Genomic DNA, 23,194 nt, shown 5'->3' on the forward strand with positions numbered 1-23,194 from the left:
CTGGATAAAAGCCATCCTTGATAAGCAAAACCATACATAAAAGTTGATATGTACAGATCTGCCAGTGGATTCCAGATCAATATCAGGATTATTATTTGAACAGATAACTTGAGATCTCAAATATTTACAACTATTTTAATCTTACCCTAAATTCAGCTACGATCTTAGACTTCAGTGCAGCTTTATTAACCACCACTGGGGCTGGAAAAGAAGGAGGATTACCAGTAATCAGTATTGGCAACATACATTTTTAATAATAAACGAGAAAGCATTTTTATCAAGTGACAACTACTTCAGGGACAGGTGATCTATCCAGATATTTTGCTTCCAAACATAGGGATATAAAAGGATCAGAATCAATGAACATGACAGTGAAGAATTCTAGGGCAGCACATTACAGCAGAAATACTGACAGAAAGAACACCCATTAATGGGCAAATAAATGTAATGCAGTTGCAAATTTGTCATATCATACCAAGCATCCGTTAAAGCAAAAGCTATATACTCACCTCCACTCCAGCGACTCAGTGTCCATGAGCACCCTCGCCGGTCGGCCAGGTTCCAATTGTTGGCCATTTTGATTGACAAGCCTGGGAGAAAGTCACTCCCACCAATACGCAGGAGTGAATTTCTCTTGGCAGAGATGAAATGTACACCAAGCTGCAGGTGGGCCACTCATGTGACCGCTGTGATTGGCTGATATGATCGGAAAGCTCCCGAGTGAAAATATATATTATATATATATTTTTTTTTTCCCTGCATACACATGTTTGAGCTCTGGGGTGCATACCCTAATGCAACAGGCTGCGCACGCCTATGTGCGATCTTGTCCCGCCGAAGGGTTAACAAACAAAAAAACTAAGCCAGCGCAGCACACACGGCAACTTACGTTCAGGAGGAGGAGGTTTCTCGGGTCTTGGACGCGAACTCTTACTTCTCTCTCGTTTACTCCAGCCTCCACCTGTGGTGAGAAAATTTAGCAAATTAGCCAATTATGTGTGAGCCAAAATGCTCCTCAAAGCACAAGGAAGAAAAGGTGTCCTGGTTTTTTTTGTAAATTGTATTTTTATTAAGAAATTTTCAAAAATAGAAGAAACATAGTATACATATTGTAGCTATATCAAACAAAAAAATAAAATAATCAGGTGTAAGATTATAATTACAGTGAATCAGTACTTATTGTAAGCAAGAGTTATTATAATATAAACAACACATAGGAGCCAAATGATATCAGTGAAGGTTGATCATCTTGTAATCTCTACTATAAAAGTTCAGTTCATAGATAAGGGGCAGGAGTAGAAAAACAGAAGCCGGAACACTATGGAGGGCCCTGTATAAAATCGGTCCCAAGGGGCCCAAATCCTATCAAATCTCTCCATAGCATCTTCCACCATGGCTGTCATATGCTCCATTCTACAAATATCAGTAATAGTTTGTAAGCTGTGTCTGGGTAGGGGGGGGAAGTGGAGAGCCAACACGCAGGGATAGCTCTTTTTGCGGCCAGTAATACATACGATGCTAGTTTGTTCAAGGATTTTCCCAAACCAGGGAATGGGAGACCTAGAAGGAGATGAATCGGGTCTAATGGGATATGGGATTCGAGAATCCGCTGGAGCACTGACACAACCATGGATCAAAAGGGAACTATCAGATCGCACTGCCAAAAAATGTGATATTGGGAACCTCTGGTCCTTCCGCATCTCCAACATGAGAGAGGGAAGCATCGTAACGGTGAATAACCTCAGGGGTCCTGTACCAGAATAAAAGCACATTATAAGCTGTCACTTTTTGCACTACACATCGGGATATTTTAGATGTTGAGGTCCAAATTTTAGTCCATTGGGATGGAGAGATTTGTTGTTGTGTCAGACGTGACCATTTACTCACATATGTGTGGGGCTCCACGGAGAGTGGAAGGTTCTCTTGCAGAAGACTATATATGTCAGATATCAGTCGTGGTTGGTATGGACCTTGAGAGCAAAGGACTTCGAAGTGTGTAGGTTTGGTCAAAGTAAGGGAAGGTGAGAGGGATGCTAGATAATGTGTTATTTGGCGGTATGAAAAGAATAGCTGGTTTGGAATAGGGTGTTTTGTTTGTAAGTCCTGAAAGGTGTAAAGTTTCCGGGTGACAGGATGTACAAAATGTCTAAGCTGAAACAAACCCACCTTGGCCCAAGGGAACATCCGGGGGTGAGAGAGGCTATCAGGTATAAGGGGATTAAATAGCATGTTGGAGAGAGGTGGGCATGAGGAAGCTAGTGAGAACTTGGTATAGCAGGATCGCCATATCCTGAGTGAGAACAGCATGGGACCCAGACAGAGATCGTGGAGCTTGGGGTCAGCAAATAAAGCAGGAGACCACACCAGGGAACAGGGGTGGGCCAGGAACAGCGAACCCATTTCTATCTCAGTCCACCTGTTTGGGGGAAGCAAGCTAGCCCAGGACACCACCGCACGGAGGTGGGAATCCAAATAGTACTTATGGATGTCCGGTGCCCCCATACTCCCCTGCCCCCCCGGGGGAAAAAATGACCGAACTGGCTACTCTATGGGCCCCGTCCCTCCAAATAAAATTGAGAAACCATCTTCTAAGGAGTTTCAATTGGGCCATCGGGATAGGGACAGGAAGCATTTCAAAATAATATAATAACTTGGGCAACACTGACATCTTCAGAACATTTATCCTGCCTATCCAAGATATCGGTAGAGGATTCCATCTATTTAACATATCTTTGATAGATTTAAATAAGGGGATGTAATTGGCTGAATAAAGGGTAGAATATGACGGGGTGATCTGTACTCCTAAATATTTGAGGGATGAGGTGCACCAGCGATAAGGATAATAATTTTTTAATGAGAAGAGAACTTCAGGAGGGAGATGTAAGGGCAGGGCTTCAGTCTTGGACGTGTTAATCTTATAATGGGAGTGATACCTGGAGATTAGTGAGGGTCAGAAGCACGTCATCGGCAAAGAAAGTTTATATTCTCTTTGTCGCATAGGGACCCCCCGTATGTCTGGGTGTGATCTAATAGCCTCTGCCAATGGCTCCAGGCATAGTATGAAAAGGAGAGGCGAGAGGGGGCACCCCTGTCTGGTATCATTAGACATGGGAAATGACCTGGATGTAAAAGGATAAAGGTGTCCTGGTTTAAACTGCCATTAAATAAAATACTTAAAAAAGGTGGGTATACAATGGTCACAAGTGAGCTGGATAAAAAGGGATACTACCTACTGTGCTATTGTATTCCAGCTTGAAGCTGCTCACACTTTTTTTTCCCATTCACCCAAGCAGCTGAATTAAACTGACCAAATTCCATCATCCACACATTCAGTGTAGATGGGGAAATCCTCCCCGCTGCATCATTTGTATTCTTACAGCAGCGAGATTTTCCCACCTCCCCGCTGTATATACATACACACAAGATTTATTTTATTTTTTTATACTAGTAATGGATGTGATCAGCGACTTATAATGGGACTGCGATATTGCGGCGGACAATCTGACACTTTGAGGGAACCAGTGACATGAATACAGTGATCAGTGCTAAAAAATATGCACTGTCACTGGCTGGAAAGGGGTTAAACATCTAGGGTGATCAAAGGGTTAAGTGTGTGCCTAACCAGTGTTAGTTTACTGTGAGGTGCTTTCACTAAGGGATGTGCTGGATTTTATTACCTGCTTTGCTGATCAGTGGGTGCCGACAGACACACGTGATTCTGCACAGCCGGCCCGCACTGTCGCAGTAGATATACAGTGCGCGGTCGGTAAGAGGTTATGATGCGCCATCCTAAAAAGCTAAACTTCGGGGGAAAGGCAAGTAAAAAACTGCTTTTTAAAAAGTACCCTAGAGAAAAAAAAAAAAAAAAAAGCAAATGTAACCCTTCCAGTTTAGGGGGAGCCCACTGCGAGGGTCATTTAATTTTTCCCACAGTTTAAGTTAAAAATACAGACTTCAATATCAGTTGCTTCAAGGAATAGGATGGATGGTGCATAGTAACCACTTGCTGACCAGCTAACTGCAAATTTACGTCATTACTTTGGCATTTAATACCTGGGTTATGGCTGCACCTAGATGCCTTAACACTGGTATTGAAATTTCCCTCAGGCGCCAGTCTTTGATAAAAGTGATCAGAGCGGCTGATTAGCTGCTTGATCACATAGAAGCAGCAATAGTGGGAGGGGTATTTTTTTATCTATGCTATTGTAGAGGAGAGATCTGGGTTATTACTGACCAGATCTCTCCATAAAAAAAGGACCTGTCATACTTTGTTGCAAGAGATTTTTACGTTTCTTGTGACAGCAATAAAAGTGATAACTTTTTTTTTTCAAAGGGACAGGATAAAAAAAAAAAAATAAAAGTTTTAGAAAGCACCCCTGTGCTCTTGCACATTGGTGAATACATATGTAGGTCACGCCCACATACGTAAACAGTGTTTGCATCACATGTGAGGTATTGCTGCAAACGTCAAGAGCAATAATTCTAGCACCAGACCTCCAACTCTAAACAGGTAACCTGTAAAAAAAAAATTTAAAGGGTCGCCTATGGAGATTTTGAGATACCATGGTTTGCCACAATTACACAAGCATGCAGGTATTTAAAATCGGCGCAACATTTTTCATAATTTACAAAAATGTTTCTTTAAAAAAAAAAAAAAAAAAAAGGTTATATCTCGTTTTGTTTTATATTTAAAGTGTATTTTTTTTTTTTTTTTTTTAAGAAATTGAGTTTTAAAGAAATGCTGCACAAAATATCTTGCAACATTTACACACACATATATATATAAAATTGTAAGCTCTAAGGAGCAGGGCCCTCTGAATCCTACTGTATTAAAGTGTATTGTATTTGTACTGTCTACCCTCAAGTTGTAAAGCGCCACGTAAACTGTTGGTGCTATATATATATATATATATATATATATATATATATATATATATATATACATACATACATATATACATATATATATACATATACACATATACACACACATACATACATACACACACACCTTCCATTGCTGCAAGATTGTCACTCATTTTCATGGCTTTTATATACTTATTGAGAATTTGCTTTTCCCCTATTTAATCAATTCTTTTTGTAAGCTTATCTGGGCCCCTCCCATTGATGTGCAATATATTATTGGCCCCATATCCTGATAGTATTGCTTGATAAAGGAGCGCGGCTGCCAACAATCTCAGCACACATGCTATTATTCAGTAATATATATATATCTCCTGAATAATAAAAATTTTATATATATATATATATATATATATATATATACATACCATACATACATATATACACACACACATACACACACACACTGTTTAGGGGATACAAGTAATTTTCTAGGAAAAATAAACAAAAAAACATAAAACGTATTTTTACTTGTCAGAATAGGCCTGGTCCTGAAGTGGATAAACTGATATCTTTATTGTAATATTATTGAAATCCTAACATAGCAACAGAGGGCAGGATAAAATTCACAATATCTGTTGGTGCCGTACATCTCCCAAAAGGTCTACAGGATTTTGAAAAGGCGCAGGAGCGGGAAACATGTTGTGACGGGACCTGTATTCTCGGCTCGCTTCCCAGTGTACCTTCCTCCCTTGGTTTCCGCTCGGGTTCACTGGCACAGAGAGTGATGTTATCGATACGCACCGCCCCCAAACGCTGTCTCCACGGAGAGATGTTAGTCTCACTGTGGTTTTTCTCCCCAGCACACTGGCCTTCCATCAGCCCCTGGATTTCTCTGGACAGTCCAGCTGACACATAGAATCATTAGAGGTTTGCAAGCGCTGAGACACATCCCGGATTCTTCCACCGCAGACATGTGAGCAGTTTACATTGGAGGTTGTTTTATTACATATGACACCACTGGTTGCATGGCCTTTATTTCATGATTGTGACTTATTTCAATAAATCCAATTTATGATCAATGTCCACTGGTTTATGACTAGTTATCACAGCAGGAACACATCATACCTGGACCTAAGCGCACTTTTATGGACCTTTTTTGTGGCTTTTTCTTCTGTATTTTACCAACTGCCTTTCAAATTCTTTGTGAGCCCTTACTAATATCAGAAGAAAACTTGGTTGTATCTAAATCACTAAATCAGCAAGTCATCATTCTACATTCATACTGGGAATAATTGGTAGCAAAACACATATTTTGCATGTTTAAATGTTACAGATGAATGCACAGCAATGAAGTCATCTCTATGTAACCTAAATTATGTACATAATGTACACAAATACACCCGTAAAAGTTGTCCATCCTCCATGACAATGTCAACATCTCAAACTATTTGTTGAAAATGTCTTTCTAAAATTGGAAAAAAAAAAAACCCCCACACATATGGGGGCAGTCTTTGCTGACCTCCTGAAAATGCCAACTCCCTTCATGTCATGCTGATCTAATGCCTAAAATCACTAAGCTACATGGGAGGACTAGGCTGAGTGGCATTTGTCCCCTGGGCCAATGCTAAAAGGATAGGCTGGGCTGGTGGCCCTGAATGCAGACTCCCCACTGATGAGACCGATATGTGGTAAGCTAAACATTGCCATCTGTCTATAGCAGTGTTTCTCAGCCTGGGGTACGCGCACCGGGGGGGGGGGGGGGGGGGGGTATACGCTCCCCAGAGCAGGCACCACCAGCGGCGTCGGGAGAGAGGGGCCGACTACCCAGCACGGCCCAGTGACATAGAAGTCCCAGCTCCTGGACATCACAGTGGTCCAATAACGGGATGCGAGACATCCATCACAGGAGCCGCTGGTCCAGGAGGCGGGACTTAGTGGACACTGCAGCGGAAGATCCCTGCTCTGTGTAAACAAGCGGGAGGCAGCTCTCCTTTACCCATGGCAGCGCTAAAGAGCACATGTGACTGGCCAGGCTGTGCCAATTGGCACGTGTGTGTACGTCTTTGCAGCATGCACACATAAAAGGATATATTGCAAACAAAAACCATCACACATACTGACAAACACAGAAACTATGACACCCAAACAATAGAAAATTACTTTCGAGACGGGCACTTAGGACTTTTTTTTAGACTTGCAAGGGTACTTCACCATAAAAGTTTACAGGATTTCACCAACTGGCTTTTAAATGCTTATGTTTGTAGGGCCTTACCAATACCAGTCTTCAGGCCGCATTTTATGCTGTACGCATGCAACAGTTTGTGCTGACAATTTACATATGTACCTGGACCCTCAAGACCAGCATGCAAATATCACTAATATGGTGCTGTCGGTGCGGATTACACACTGATATTTAAATCTATTCATTTGTGCAGAATGAACTTGGCTGATTCTAAATGAAAGCTGAGATCAGAACTGCATGATTGACCCATTCACAGGTGAGATGTAAACACCGATAGTGTGCAACCAGCAGCATCGCTAGTAGATGTCGGCCCAGCAGCAGCGGCCAATTGGATCCATGTACGCATGCAAAACCTAGCAAACACAAGTGTAATGACAACTTTTTACGCAGGATCGTGCTTGCCCGAAGGATCCTGCATCAATCAGTATGCATCTTGCTTGCCCAAAGGATCCTGCATCAATCATGGCTATGCAAATGAGACATTACAAATCACAACACATCAGTGCAGCAAGACAGCTACAGTCTTTTTTTAAACTTAAAAAAAAAGCCACTTACTTATAGAGGATTTAAATGATGCAATAGTGTCCGCAGGATACACACTTCTCTCTTCCCAAATCTTAATGACTCGCTCTACAGATTTAACCACTGATGGGTCCCTTTGGGGGGAAAAAAAAAAAAAAAAAAAGTGCAAGAGAATTGTTAGGCCAAGGTAATTATGCAATAGTTTGAGCTACAAAATTCTAATTAAAAATAAAAAAAAAAAAAAAAAGAAGAAGAAAAGAAAAAATTTTTTGTAGAGTCCACAAATGCTTTTAAAGCAACATTAAACTTGCACACATCGTGTTAGTGAACCTTCTATGCATGCTATTACCTAATGCTTCTGCTACTAATTTTTTTTTCACACGGCTCTGCAGTGATCTTTCTCTGCCTGTACTATGTGTGCTGTTTTTACTAAGGGATCTGATGATTTTATTCCCTGCATTGCAGGGAAAGAAAATCCATCAGATCGCTGCTGACAGAACAGAGCTCTGCCTGGTTTACATATGCAGAACTCTGCTCTGTGTTTCTCTTCACCAATCAGTGGGTGCCATCACAGCACAGCTGCTGCACCGGTGGCCCGCACCCCCTACCCCGAAATGTCGGATAATGTACTAGGTACGCGATCCAGTGCAGGAGCACCGCCACACATCTAGGTTATGCGGTCGGCAAGCGGGTAATCTAAAAGAAATACATAACTAATATCACTAAAGTGTTTTAAGGTTTACTTAATAGGAATCTAAAATTAAAAAAAAAAAAATCTGTATTTATATCAAGGAGGATGAGAGAGGTTGGAGCGTGTTACTGATCTGTGTGTATGAACATGTGGGCTGCCTGGGACAAAGGAAGAAGTGAACAACTTTCTCCTTCACCAAAAAAAAAAAAAAAAAAAATATGCGCAATAAAAACATGCGCAGTGCAGGTGGCAACAGGGGCACCATTTATTATTGGGCAACACAAACTAGTGCACTGCAACCCATATGGGTGTGTTGGGGTCACATGGACAAAAAAAAAAAATGGTACAGCAATGTACGTATGGTGGATTGTGGCAACACACCATTATGAACAGGTAGGATTGAGCCTCTCTGGGAGGACTTATCCTTAAATATACATGGTTCCACTCATTTTTAGGTTGGAACATGTAACAGCCTCTCCCACCTGATCAACAAGCAGGGGATCTTCTCCCTGCACTCACGGTCACAATTTAAAAATGGTGCAGGCACGCGGGGCTCTGCCCACACGGCTGCGTCATTCAGTTTCCTGTGAATTAATGCAATTGCGGCTGATAGCTTGTAGTTCTCAATCAACAGAGAGCTCTGGCGAGCAACCTTAAGGATATTCCTGCGCTCTTCCAGTACGAGGTATGAACAGACTGCTATGCTCAGTCGGCAGGAGCCAGAGATTGCACCTATGATCTGCAGGCTCCATAAAAAAAAAAAAAAAAAAAAAAAGATTTTATATAGATATATAAAAATGATAAATTAAAGTTTTTATTTTACTTTTTTAAAGGTGAGCTTATCCTTTAAAAATGTATGTAAACCCAAAAACGTACTTTATTGCAGCTCACTAGTCCTTAGAAAACAAATGCAGCCACCACATTTTCAGTCTCTCAAACCCACTCATCGCTTTTCACCTGGTGATCTGGGAAGAAACAGATACGGTCTTAGGCTCCTCTCACACCTAGGCGTTTCGGATCGTGGGCGTAATCGCCGCTGTTCTCGCATGGCTGCGGGAAGCGCTTGCAAACCCCGCTACTTTCAATGACACCCCAATCATGGCACGATTTTCCCCAATTGTCGCCCAGCAAATTGAAGCAAAATCGCGCAAACAAAATTGTGGGATGCCTGTCGCCCAAAAGAAAAAGTTCTGGAACTTCTTTTGGGCAAAAGGTGTGCCGCGATTTGTCAGGCGCCAATCGTGGCAAAATCGTGCCGCGATTGGGGTGCATTAAAAGTAACGGGATCGCAAGCGCATCCCACCTTTTGCTGCAATTCAGGAATTGCGATTCCGTCCGTGATCTGGAATGCATAGGTGTGAATTTAGCCTTTGAGTGGCTCCACTATATGGAAGTGCAACAGAGTCACCCTTTGACAGCAGCATTCTCTGGAGGGTAGTGTTAGATAAACTAGAAGAATTAGTCAATTATGTAAAGTTCTTCTAATTAAACTACAGCTAACACTTTCTAAGCAGTTGGAGAATTTTTTTTCTTTCCTTTAGGAATAAAGGTTTTACATACATAAAATGTTTAACCCATCAATAACCATTGTAAGCACTTCTGTCAGTGTTAAATGGTTTGCCTCAGCCCCTTCTGCTACTTTTGCTGCAGAACACGGTCTGTTAAAGCGGAACTAAACCCACTAATTTACCCGTTTCCCAATAAAGTTACATTCAAGGCATGCTTTCAATGATAACGTTACAGTTGCTTGTGCTCTTAACTGTCAAGCAATCAAAGGCTTGTGTCATAACTGATCACATGTGCAGCATCCATGGCAAATGGACATCATACAGAGGCCAAGACGGCAGCTTCCGTGGCTGTAAAGGAGGGGAGGATTTAGTTCCATTTTAACCACTTGACCTCCAGAAGATTTTACCACCATTCATGACCAGGCCACTTTTTATTAGACGGCACTGCGTTACTTGGTCATGCAACACTGTACCCAGATAAAATGCATGTCTTTTTTCCCCCGCAAATAGAGTTTATTTTTTGAGATATCGAGAGAGAGAGAGAGATATCGAGAGAGAGAGAGAGAGATATCGAGAGAGAGAGAGAGAGAGAGAGAGATATCGAGAGAGAGAGAGAGAGAGAGAGAGATATCGAGAGAGAGAGAGAGAGAGAGAGAGATATCGAGAGAGAGAGAGAGAGAGATATCGAGAGAGAGAGAGAGAGAGATATCGAGAGAGAGAGAGAGAGAGATATCGAGAGAGAGAGAGAGAGATATCGAGAGAGAGAGAGAGAGATATCGAGAGAGAGAGAGAGATATCTAGAGAGAGAGAGAGAGAGAGAGAGAGAGATATCTAGAGAGAGAGAGAGAGATATCTAGAGAGAGAGAGAGAGAGAGATATCTAGAGAGAGAGAGAGAGAGAGATATCTAGAGAGAGAGAGAGAGAGAGATATCTAGAGAGAGAGAGAGAGAGAGAGAGATATCTAGAGAGAGAGAGAGATATCTAGAGAGAGAGATATCTAGAGAGAGAGAGATATCTAGAGAGAGAGAGATATCTAGAGAGAGAGAGATATCTAGAGAGAGAGAGATATCTAGAGAGAGAGAGATATCTAGAGAGAGAGAGATATCTAGAGAGAGAGAGATATCTAGAGAGAGAGAGATATCTAGAGAGATAGAGATATCTAGAGAGAGAGAGATATCTAGAGAGATAGAGATATCTAGAGAGAGAGAGATATCTAGAGAGAGAGAGATATCTAGAGAGAGAGAGATATCTAGAGAGAGAGAGATATCTAGAGAGAGAGAGATATCTAGAGAGATAGAGATATCTAGAGAGAGAGAGATATCTAGAGAGAGAGAGATATCTAGAGAGATAGAGATATCTAGAGAGAGAGAGATATCTAGAGAGAGAGAGATATCTAGAGAGATAGAGATATCTAGAGAGATAGAGATATCTAGAGAGATAGAGATATCTAGAGAGATAGAGATATTTCTGCTATAAAGATTTCCAATTAAAAAAAAAAAATAGGCCAATACATTCTGCTACATATTTTTGGCAAGAAAAATCCCTATAAGCCTATATTGATAGGTTTGCACAAAAGTTATAACATCTACAAACTATGGAATATGTACAGGAATTTGTATTTTTTTATACTAGTAATGGCAGCAGACATTTCTGACCGACACTTTGTGGGGACCGACGACGCCAATACAGTGATCAGTGCTAAAAATATGCACCGTCAATGTACTGACACTGGCAGGGAAGGGGTTAACTCCTAGGGCAGTCATGGAGGCCCCTTTTCCCCCCCCTCACTTCATACTCCGCTGTGGAAAAATTCCAACCTGTTGGTACAATGGAGGGAAAAAAGTATTCAATCCCCTGTTGATTTTGTTTGCCCACTGAGAAAAAGGATTAGTCTATAATTTTAACGGTAGGTTTATTTTACCGGGTGAGGCAGAACAAAAATACCCAGAAAAATGCATTTCAAAAAAAGTTATAAGTTGTTTTGCATCTTAATGAGTGAAATAAGTATTTGATCCGTTCGCAAAACATGATTTAGTACTTGGTGTCAAAACCCTTGTTGGCAATCACAGAGGTCAGAAGTTTCTTGTAGTTGGCCACCAGGTTTGCACACATCTCAGGAGGGATTTTGTCCCACTCCTCTTTGCGGATCCTCTCCAAATCATTAAGGTTTTGAGGCTGATGTTTCGTAACTCGAACCTTCAGCTCCCTCCACATATTTTTTTATGGGTCTGGCGACTGGCTAGGCCACTCAAGGCCCTTAATGCGCTTCTTCTTGAGCCACTCCTTTGTTGCCTTGCCTGTGTGTTTTGGTCATTGTCATGCTGGAATGCCCATCCACAGACCATTTTCAACGCCCTGGCTGAGGGAAGAAGGTTCTCATCCAAGATTTGATGGTACATGGCCTCATCCATCTGATGTGGTAAAGTTGTCCTGTCCCCTTAGCAGAAATACACCCCCAAAGCATAATATTTCCACCTCCATGTTTGACAGTGAGGACGGTGTTCTTGGGGTCAAAAGACAACATTCCTCCTCCTCCAAACACAGCGAGTTGAAGCCAACGAGCTAGGATTTTGGTCTCACCTGACCACAACACACTTTCACCCAGTTCTCCTCTGAATCATTCAGATGTTCATTAGCAAACTTCAGACAAGCCTGTACATGTGCTTTCTTGAGCAGGGGGACCTTGCGGGTGCTGCAGGATTTTAGTCGTTCGCGGAGTAGTGTGTTACCAATTGTTTTCTTGGCGAATATGGTCCCAGCTGCCTTGAGATCATTGACAAGATTCTCCCGTGTAGTTCTGAGCTGATCACTGTTCTCATGATCATTGAAACTCCACGAGATGAGATCTTGCATGGAGCCCCAGACCGAGGGACATTGACCGTTATTTTGGGTTTCTTCCATTTGCAAATAATCGCACCAACTGTTGTCACCCTCTCACCAAGCTGCTTGGCGATGGGTTTGTAGCCCATTCCAGCCTTGTGTAGGTCTACAATCTTGTCCCTGACATCCTTGGACAGCTCTTTGGAATTGCTTCTGTGGACAGGTGACTTTTATACATGTAACAAGCTGAGATTAGGAGCACTTCCTTTAAGAGTGTTCCTAATCTCAGCTCGTTGCCTGTATAGAAGACACCTGGGAGCCAGAAATCTTGCTGGTTGATAGAGGGACTTATTTCACTCATGCCTCGAGATCAAGAACAAGATTCTCCCGTGTAGTTCTGGGCCGACTCCTTACCTTTCTCATGATCATTGAAATGCCACGAGGTGAGATCTTGCATGGAGCCCCAGACCGAGGAGATTGACAGTTATTTTGTGTTTCTTCAATTTGCAAATAATCGCACCAACCCTCTCACCAAGCTGCTTGGCGATGGTCTTGTAGCCCATTCCAGCCTTGTTTAGGTCTACAATCTTGTCCCCGACATCCTTGGACCGCTTTGGTCTTGGCCATGATGGAGAGATTGGAATCTGATTGCTTCTGTGGACAGGTGTCTTATACAGGCAACAAGCTGAGATTAGGAGCACTCCTTTAAGAGAATGCTCCTGATCTCAGCTCATTACCTGTATAGAAGACAACTGGGAGCCGGAAATCTTGCTGATTGATAGGGGATCAATTACTTATTTAGCTCATTAAAATGCAAATCAAAATTTATAACTTTTTTGAAATGTGTTTTTCTGGATATTCTTGGATCACCTCACATGGTCTCCGATTGATGCACTTGGTGAACACCTAGAGCAGTGATGGCGAACCTTGGCACCCCAGATGTTTTGGAACTACATTTCCCATGATGCTTATGCACTCTGCAGTGTAGTTGACCATCATGGGAAATGTAGTTCCATAACATCTGGGGTGCCAAGGTTCGCCATCACTGACCTAGAGGATGGATTGCTGACCAACTTGTGTAATGTGATGTATCGTTTTACTATCTTATCGAATGTTCGTTTGAATGGGTTATGCCTTCAAATTGTATCGTTAAGACTAAAATGTGAATTTTTAGATGATTGTTTATGTTCCTGAGACGTAAGGAGGTCCACAAATCCTTAAAGTGATTGTAAAAGTTTTTTGTTTTTTTTTTTTTTGTTTTTTTAAATACTACATGCAATACTTTACCTGCTCTGTGCAAGGGTTTTGCACAGAGCGGACCCGATCTTCCTTTTCCGGGGGTCCCCCGGCAGCGCTCCCAGCTCCTCCTTCGCATAGAGTGCCCCACAGAGAGCCGCACTTGTGCCCCCCGAGTCCTGCTGGCTTAATTGAAAGCCCCGTCCCCTGTGTCACTGGATTTGATTGACAGCAGCGGGAGCCAATGGCTGCTGCTATCAATCTATCCAATGAGGACCAAGCCCTTCAGCTGCAGTGCTCGTTCTCGTCGCTGGAAAGATGGGGTTCAGGTAGGTAAAAGGGGGGTAGCTGCACCACAAAAGGTTTTTCACCTTAATGTATAGAATGCATTAAGGTGAAAAACCGAGACTTTACACACCTTTAATACTATAGTAGACAGTGTGCACTGTATTAGCCACAGGCAAGGCTGTTTTCTGTACTAATTTTATTTTGCATTTTCTTCTGTTTTGTTTTCTAGGACTGCCTGTTTTTGTTCTGTGTCTACAGGCAGCTTCTGTTTTGTAATGCTTCTTTAACCACTTGCCGACCGCCGCACGCCGATATACGTCGGGCACAATGGCAGCGGTGGGCAAACGGGCGTACCTGTACGTCCCCTTTAATTGTCGGGGCCTGTGGGCTCGAGCGCCGCCGCGTACAGCGTGACCATGCCCGCCGGTGTCCCGCAATCGTGTCACAGAGCCGCAGAACAGGGAGATGCCTATGTAAACAAGGCATTTCCCTGGTCTGCCTAGTGACATGACATAGATCACTGCTCTGTCATCGGGAGCAGTGATCGCTGTCATGTCAGTGGTAGCCCCCCCAGTTAAAGTCACCCCCTAGGACGCACTTAACCCCTCGATCGCCCCCTAGCGTTTAACCCCTTCCCTGCCAGTGTCATTTATACAGTATTCAATGCATTTTTATAGCACTGATCACTGTATAAATGACAATGGTCCCAAAATAGTGTCAAAAGTGTCCGATGTGTCCGCCATAATGTTGCAGTCACAAAAAAAAAAAAAAAAATTTCAGACTGCTGCCATTACTAACAAAATAAATAAAAATGCCATAAATCTTCACCCTATTTTGTAGACGCTATAACTTTTGCACAAACCAATCAATATACGCTTATTGTGTGTTTTAACCAAAAATATGTAGAACAATACATATCGGCCTAAACAGGAAAAAAATGTGTTTATATATTTTTTGGGGATATTATAGTAAAAAGTTAAAAAAAAAAAAAAAAAAAAAAATTATATAGCTTTTCATAATTGGTCGCTTTTTTGTGTTTATGGCACAAAAAAAAAAAAAAAAAAAAAAAAAATGCAGAAGTGATCAAATACCACCAAAAGAAAGCTCTATTTGCGGAAAAATGACCTCAATTTTGTTTTGGTGCAATGCCGCGCAACTGTCAGTTAAAGCGACGCAGTGCCGAATCGCAAAAACTGATCTAGGCAGGAAGGGGGTAAAATCTTCCAGGGCTGAAGCAGTTAAAATGTAATCAAAACTAATAAAAAAAAAAAAAGAAATAAAAATTTGGAAGATCAAAAAGGGTTTAATGTGGGTCTAACCAGTGTGTACACAGTTTGGTGTTTACACTAAGGGATGTGCTGGATTTCCCAGCTTTACACGGAAACAAAATCCAGCACATCCCTGCTGAAAGAACAGAACTCTGGCACCTACCAATTAGTCACAGCAGAAGCCAATCAAAATAAACAGCACGCATACATGCCCCAAATGCATTACTACAGAAATCATACATATACAGTATCTCACAAAAGTGAGTACACCCCTCACATTTTAGTAAATATTTTATTATATCTTTTCACGTGACAACACTGAAGAAATGACACTTTGCTACAATGTCAAGTAGTGAGTGTACAGCTTGTATAACAGTGTACATTTGCTGTCCTCTCAAAATAACTCAACACACAGCCATTAAATGTTTAAACCGCTGGCAACAAAAGTGAGTACACCCCTAAGTGAAAATGTCCAAATTGGGCTTAAAGTGTCAATATTTTGTGTGGCCACCATAATTTTCCAGCACTGCCTTAACCCTCTTGGGCATGGAGTTCACCAGAGTTTCACAGGTTGCCACCGGAGTCCTCTTCCACTCCTCCATGATGACATCACAGAGCTGGTGGATGTTAGAGACCTTGCGCTTCTCCACCTTCCATTTGAGGATGCCCCACAGATGCTCAATAGGGTTTAGGTCTGGAGACATGCTTGGCCAGTCCATCACCTTTACCCTCAGCATCTTTAGCAAGGCAGTGGTTGTCTTGAAGGTGTGTTTGGGGTCGTTATGTTGGAATACTGCCCTGCGGCCCAGTCTCCGAAGGGAGGGGATGATGCTCTGCTTCACTTAAATACGTGCAAATGTTACAGTTAGGTATAAAACTCAGGAAAGCAGGCAATTCGAGAGATTTAGTGCTGGTAAACTCGAGTACATGAAGATGAAAAAAAAATCACACCTAAAGTCTTGAAGAACGCCAAGAATTACAGAAGAAATTTAAAAGTGAAGGACAAGCCCCATTTATGAAAACGAAAAAGAAGTGCATTATAATTCAATGCACGTGCACTGGAGGCATGTTGGGGTTAAAGAGATTATAAACCTCAGTCATGAAATAAGCATGTCCCGCCACTATTTGTACTTGCCTCAATCCAGAGCACCAAGCGTCACTTCTGTCTGCTGCTTCATTGCTCTGCTATCAGCATGAATCCCTTCTGACAAGTTTTCCTGACACCAAGAGAAAAATGGTGACAGGGGAGGGATCTCCAGCAAATTGACAGCCTCGGTGCCAACAATGTGAAGGGGGGGGGGGGGTCTCTTCCCTCCAAACAGCTCAGAGCTCCCCTCACTGAGCTCTGCAGATGGTAACTTGAGTTCTCTGCCCCCTTTTTTTTCTGAACTTAATCTTTATAAATTCCCCACTTTGAATGTAAAGAGAAGACTGCAGAGAAACAGGTACAACTTATGTAGGATTTGTTTAATCTCTGCATCACCTGATGATCGCCCCTTCACCGAGTAAAAGGGTTTACAGTCACTTTAAAAGATGCTGTCTGTCAACCTGAAGACTGAGGACATCTATTGGCAATCGCGGGATGCCTGTCACCCAAAAGAAGTTCTGCACCGCGATTTGGGTGCCATTGAAAGACAAGGCGATTGCAAGCACTTCCCGCAGCGATTCAAAATTGCAGCGATTCCGCCTGCGACCTGGAACGCCATAGTGTGAATGGAGCCTTAGCAATGGTGCTTAATGTCTGGGCAAGAGTATCAAACCAAAAAACGGTTCTCTCTACACATTTTTAGTACAAAATAAATCACTTGGATTGGAAACCATCAAGAACATTGATGTTAAAAAAGTAAACAAAAAAATAAATAAAAAAGTCACCCTACCTTACTAGAGAAACAGCTTCTGGCAGCACATCAGCAAAAGATTGACGATAGACAATTGCATTCCTTCTTTTGCAGTTCTGAATAATGTCATTGGCCAAGTAAAACAGATTCAGTCGATGTGGAAACCCAGCTGTATGGGAGGAAAGAGGAAAGAGAAGTCAGACACCAATTACTTACGTAAGAAAAAATTAAAATTTTGTTTTTCTATTTTCCAACAAGGTGTCAAGGGGAATTCTGCTGTCGTGTTTCACAGAATATTTTACAGCACACCCATTACTAATGCAAGCTCTAATAGTAACTCTACTGCAAGTACAAGGCACCATCCTGAGGTTCCTTTAGGTTAGGGTCACACTAATGCAGGTTGCAGTTGATGCATTTTCCTGGTGCGCTTTGCTTTTTTTTTTTTTTTTAAAGCGTGTCAATGCATGTCAAATGCGTTTTGCGCTTTTGAGAGGCACCAGTTGTCATGCAGGAGAAACCAGCAAAAACGCAAGCACAAGTCTATGGAACCAAAAATGCAACCTGCTGGGGGGGGGGTCTGAACCTTTCCAAAAAAAAAAAAAATACAAACACGCAGATGTGACCCATAGGAAGTAATCTTAAATGGGCTGTAGTGCATTTCTGCAATACTGAAAACCACATAGGTGTGAACCAGACAAGAAAGCTACTGCATTTTCAAAATCCGGATGTCTGCGGCAACTTCCAGCTTTTACCAATCTCTACACAGAGGAATGTCCCGGCCGTTTTGTAAAATATGGGTCACCTCACCACAGGCTGCTGAGACCCAACACTTCATCGTGAAATGGGTAGGTGAGACGACTTTTATTTCTATTTTTTTTTAACAAAACACATCAAAATTCATATACTGAACTACCACAACTACCAGCAGCATTTTGGAAAAGCAATGACCTGAGTAATGCCCAGTATTTGCTGTAAAGGACTGTGCTAGTTGTCACACTGGTCCGTTTGTCCATATGCCCTCCCACCAATGACGGGGCACCATTCCTCCCACCGACACCAATGACGGGGCACCATTCCTCCCACCGACACCAATGACGGGGCACCATTCCTCCCACCGACACCAATGACGGGGCACCATTCCTCCCACCGACACCAATGACGGGGCACCATTCCTCCCACCGACACCAATGACGGGGCACCATTCCTCCCACCGACACCAATGACGGGGCACCATTCCTCCCACCGACACCAATGACGGGGCACCATTCCTCCCACCGACACCAATGACGGGGCACCATTCCTACCTTGAATACAACTATTCCTTCCACTAAAACCAATGGGGCACCGTTTGCTCTCACTGACACCACAGGTTTTTCTAATCACACTGGACCACAGTCTGGGCTCTATAAAGACTCAAGGCCAGTAAACCAACCCTTTGTTCAGTAAGTTTGGAGACCCCTTCTATACATACACCATGATGGGCTGGGTAAATTTAAAAAAAACAAATGGATCCCAGAAACGCAAGCCAAGTGCTCCCCATAAGAACACACCCTGTATAACAGCGCTAACACATCTCAACGTCCCTTCTTCACAGCAGCAATAAGTTTAGTAAACAGGAGCGTATTAACCGTATACCATACTGCGATCTGCTGTGGGGGTCAGTGCAAAGTTAAGGACACCCCAAACGCATGTCCCAAACTGCATTTGCCCACACCAGATTGCATGGTAGAAAAGTACCATGCACTGTGGTTGCTGTGCGTTTCAAAAAGTAGTGCATTCACTACTGTTGGCACAGGGCGATTTCAGTCCATTCTAAATAGAGGTTCAAGTACACAAAGGTGGTTGAAAACCTTTTCTGAAAGCTGGAAATGTGACAGCTGGAAACCGACAGTGAAAAACTTCCATTTTACAGCTTTTACATACCGCATTTATGCGAGTTTAGCAGCAGTTATGAGCGTTTGAGGTTAGCAACATATTTTAAAGATAACCTTTAGGAGACCCTCCAAAAAGCCCAAAGTAAATTGTTAACCATTTCAACCATTCTGCGGGAGAAGAGAGCAGCAGACAGAGCGGTGTACTTGTAGATGGTCTTATTTTTTGTGTTTTCACTAAGGATCATGAGCATGTGTGAGGAAATGCTCCTGATGTTGCAGAGGCTCTGAAAACATAGAAAATTGTGTGAGAGGACCTGAGTTAGTCACTACTGGACTCATCTATTTATGCAGGCAACAGCATGTGGTGAAATTTGTGTTTTCACAACATTTTTTTATGTTCAAAAATCAGAAATTTTTTCCCCCCTTTAAAAAAAAAAAAAAAAATTATATAAAAAATGTAAAACGCACATAAAAATGGTGTCGAGCGGTTACAAGGATTTGGCATTTGAAATGCAGGTAAACTACAGTCCAGGTTGCGGTTTTTTTTACTTTAAAAAAAAAAAAAATAAAATTGCACTTAACCTCAAATGCCTCTAAACTACTATAAATGATAGAGGAGAGTTCAGAGGCTGCTGAAAAAGACGCTCCAACTGCTCCTAAACTTCAGTTTAGCCGCTGTGGTGTATATGAGGCCTTAATGGGGCTAAAACTGCACAGGAACCATACAGCGTTCCTATGCGATTCACATACAGTTCCTAATGTGAATGGGCCCTTACATGGCTCTGCCCCAAACAATCCTGTCTCACAGGGCAAGAGACCCGATTTGTCTGCTCCAGATCTTCATATTCCCTGAACTGTGTGTGGCTGGTGAGAGAGAAATTACGGGCCAACACTGAACAATCACAGAAAAAAAAGGATGTGTAAAAACTGCAAAATAGGAATGCATTCCACAGAAAGCCAATTCATTCATAGGCCTCGTTTACACAGTCCAACTAAGCAAAAAATAAAAACCTCTGCGCTCAGGATCAAGCAAGGGTTGCAGCCTCCCTTAAGGGGCTATATTAAACAGTAAGGAAAGGAAGGGGTATATGGCGCTACCCTAAAATGGAGAGGGGTATCCCAATCCCTTAATATATAACAATAGTGCACCACCCAAAAACTGATGTGCTCTAATAGTGATAGTGTTTATAAAAATCACATATACCACTGTATAACATGATACAAACTCCAAAAAACCCTTCCATGGAACATTGATTAGATGAATAATCCTAAAGGTCCAAAGAACAACTGAAGTCCATCTGTGAAACAGTAACACAAAAAAAACACAAAAATAAATGTGTATACACTGTAAATAATGATATGAGTGTATATATATATATATATATATATATATATATATATATATATATATATATATATATATATATATATATATATATATATATATATATATATATATATATATACTCATATCATTATTTACAGTGTATACACATTTATTTTGGGTTTTTTTATAGATGAACTGGTGTGTAAAGTTTGGGCACCCCAGGGAAAAGTGTGTATTAATGTGCATAACGAAGCCAAGGAAAGATGAAAAAAAATCTCCAAATGGCATCAAATTACAGATTAGACATTCTTATAATATGTCAAAAAAAAAGTTAGATTTTATTTCCATCATTTAGGCCTCTTTCACACGGATGATCCGTATGTCCGTTTTTCATCCATCCGTTTTCGGATGAAAAACGGACATACAGTCATCCCTATGGAGCGTCGGATGTCAGCGGTGACATGTCCGCTGACATCCGACCCCGCTCCGATCCGAAAAGTGTAACGGAGGAAAAACCTACTTTTCCCTCCGTTTTCGGATCGGATCGGATGACGACGGACACTACGGACTGTCATCATCCGATCCCCCCATAGGGGAGAGCGGCGCTCTGACAGGTCCGTCGCTGCACAGCGTGCAGCGATGCACCTGTCATCTTCCTGCTCAGCGGGGATCGGCGGAGCGATCCCCGCTGAGCCAGCGTGTGTTCACGGGGCGGATCATGACTGATCTGCCCCGTGTGAAAGAGGCCTTACACTTTCAAAATTACAGAAAACAAAAAAATGGCGTCTGCAAAAGTTTGGGCACCCTGCAGAATTTATAGCATGCACTGCCCCCTTTGCAAAGCTGAGACCTGCCAGTGTCATGGATTGTTCTCAATCATCGTCTGGGAAGACCAGTTGATGTCAATCTCAAAGGTTTTAAATGGCCAGACTCATCTGACCTTGCCCCAACAATCAGCACCATGGGTTCTTCTAAGCAGTTGGCTAGAAAACAAACTGAAAATAGTTGACGCTCACAAAGCTGGAGACTATAAGAAGATAGCAAAGCGTTTTCAGATGTCAATATCCTCTGTTCGGAATGTAATTAAGAAATGGCAGTCATCAGGAACAGTGGAAGTTAAAGCAAGATCTGGAAGACCAAGAAAAATATCAGACAGAACAGCTCGCAGGATTGTGAGAAAAGCAATTCAAAACCCACGTTTGACTGCACGATCCCTCCAGAAAGATCTGACAGACACTGGAGTTGTGGTACACTATGCCACTATAAAGAGATACTTGTACAAATATGGTCTTCATGGAAGAGTCATGAGAAGAAAACCTCTTCTACGTCCTCACCACAAAAATCAGCGTTTGAACTTTGCAAATGAACATATAGACAAGCCTGAGGCATTTTGGAAACATTGTGGAGCGATGAGGTTAAAATAGAACTTTTTGGCCGGAATGAGCAAAGGTACGTTTGGAGAAGAAAGGGCACAGAATTTAATGAAAAGAACCTCTGTCCAACTGTTAAGCATGGGGGTGGATCAATCATGCTTTGGGGTTGTATTGCAGCCAGTGGCACAGGGAACATTTCACGAGTAGAAGGTAAAATGGATTCAATAAAATTTCAGCAAATTTTGGATGGTAACTTGGTGCCATCTGTGAAAAAGCTGAGGTTAAAGAGAGGATGGATTCTACAAATGGATAAGGATCCTAAACACACCTCAAAATCCACGGGGGATTACATCAAGAGGCGTAAACTGAAGGTTCTGCCATGGCCTTCACAATCTCCTGACCTCAACATTATTGAAAATCTATGGATAGACCTTAAAAGAGCAGTGCGTGACAGACAGCCCAGAAATCTCAAAGAACTGGAAGACTTTTGTAAGGAAGAATGGGCAAAGATACCTCAAAACAAGAATTGGAAGACTCTTGGCTGGCTACAAAAAGCGTTTACAAACTGTGATACTTGACAAAGGGAGCAGTACAAGATATTAACTCTGCAGGGTGCCCAAACTTTTGCAGACGCCTTTTTTTGGTGCTTTCTGTAATTTTGAAAGTGTAAATGATGGAAATAAAATGTAACTTTTTTTGACATATTATAAGAATGTCTAATCTGTAATTTGATGCCATTTGGAGATTTTTCCATCTTTCCTTGGCTTCGTTATGCACATTAATACACATTTTTACCTGGGGTGCCCAAACTTTCGATCCCCACTGTATACACATACACACACACGTATTTTAGAAAGCTCGTATCTTTATTTACAGTATATACACATTTATTTTGTTTTTTGGCATTACTGTTTCATAGATGGACTTTAGTTATTCTTTGGACATTTAGGATTATTCATCTAATCGATGTCCCAAGGAAGGGTTATTTTCCGTGTGTGTATCATTGCACTTTGTATCATATTATACGGTGGTATATGTGATTTTAACAAATAACACTATCACTATTAGAGCACATCAGTTTTTGCGTGGTGCACTATTGTTATATATTAAGGGATTTGGATACCCCTCTCCATTCTAGGCTAGTGCCATTTACCCCTTCCTTTTCTTACCACAGTTCAACTAAGGCATTCACCCATGCAGAAGGCTGTGTTTGCCCGCACCGGATGCACAGGTGTTCTATACATCCGACAGTGATTGGTGCAGATAAGCGCAGGCACCAGTGGGGTTCCCCCCCCCGGACAATGACTTTATGGATGGGGTGTTTTCAGCTCTGCCGCACAA

General features: G+C 42.0%; 1 protein-coding gene across 2 annotated transcripts in view; it reads right to left on the reverse strand.

The window, feature by feature from the left end:
* The window catches only part of RPRD2 (regulation of nuclear pre-mRNA domain containing 2), a 134,017-nt gene that overhangs the window by 71,667 nt on the left and 39,156 nt on the right, over positions 1 to 23,194 (reverse strand). For both annotated transcript variants that reach the window (XR_012237159.1, XM_073610355.1), the window contains exons 2-5: positions 17,319 to 17,448; positions 7,664 to 7,764; positions 890 to 961; positions 146 to 201 (exon numbers count right to left, since the gene is read on the reverse strand). Coding sequence is in view for 1 of the 2 variants with exons in the window: in XM_073610355.1 (XP_073466456.1) it covers positions 146 to 201; positions 890 to 961; positions 7,664 to 7,764; positions 17,319 to 17,448 (359 nt within the window). In the remaining variant the exon portion in view is untranslated. The remainder of the gene's footprint in view (positions 1 to 145; positions 202 to 889; positions 962 to 7,663; positions 7,765 to 17,318; positions 17,449 to 23,194) is intronic.

Source organism: Aquarana catesbeiana, linkage group LG13 (genome assembly GCF_042186555.1).
Source record: "Aquarana catesbeiana isolate 2022-GZ linkage group LG13, ASM4218655v1, whole genome shotgun sequence".
Taxonomy (NCBI): Eukaryota; Metazoa; Chordata; class Amphibia; order Anura; family Ranidae; genus Aquarana; species Aquarana catesbeiana.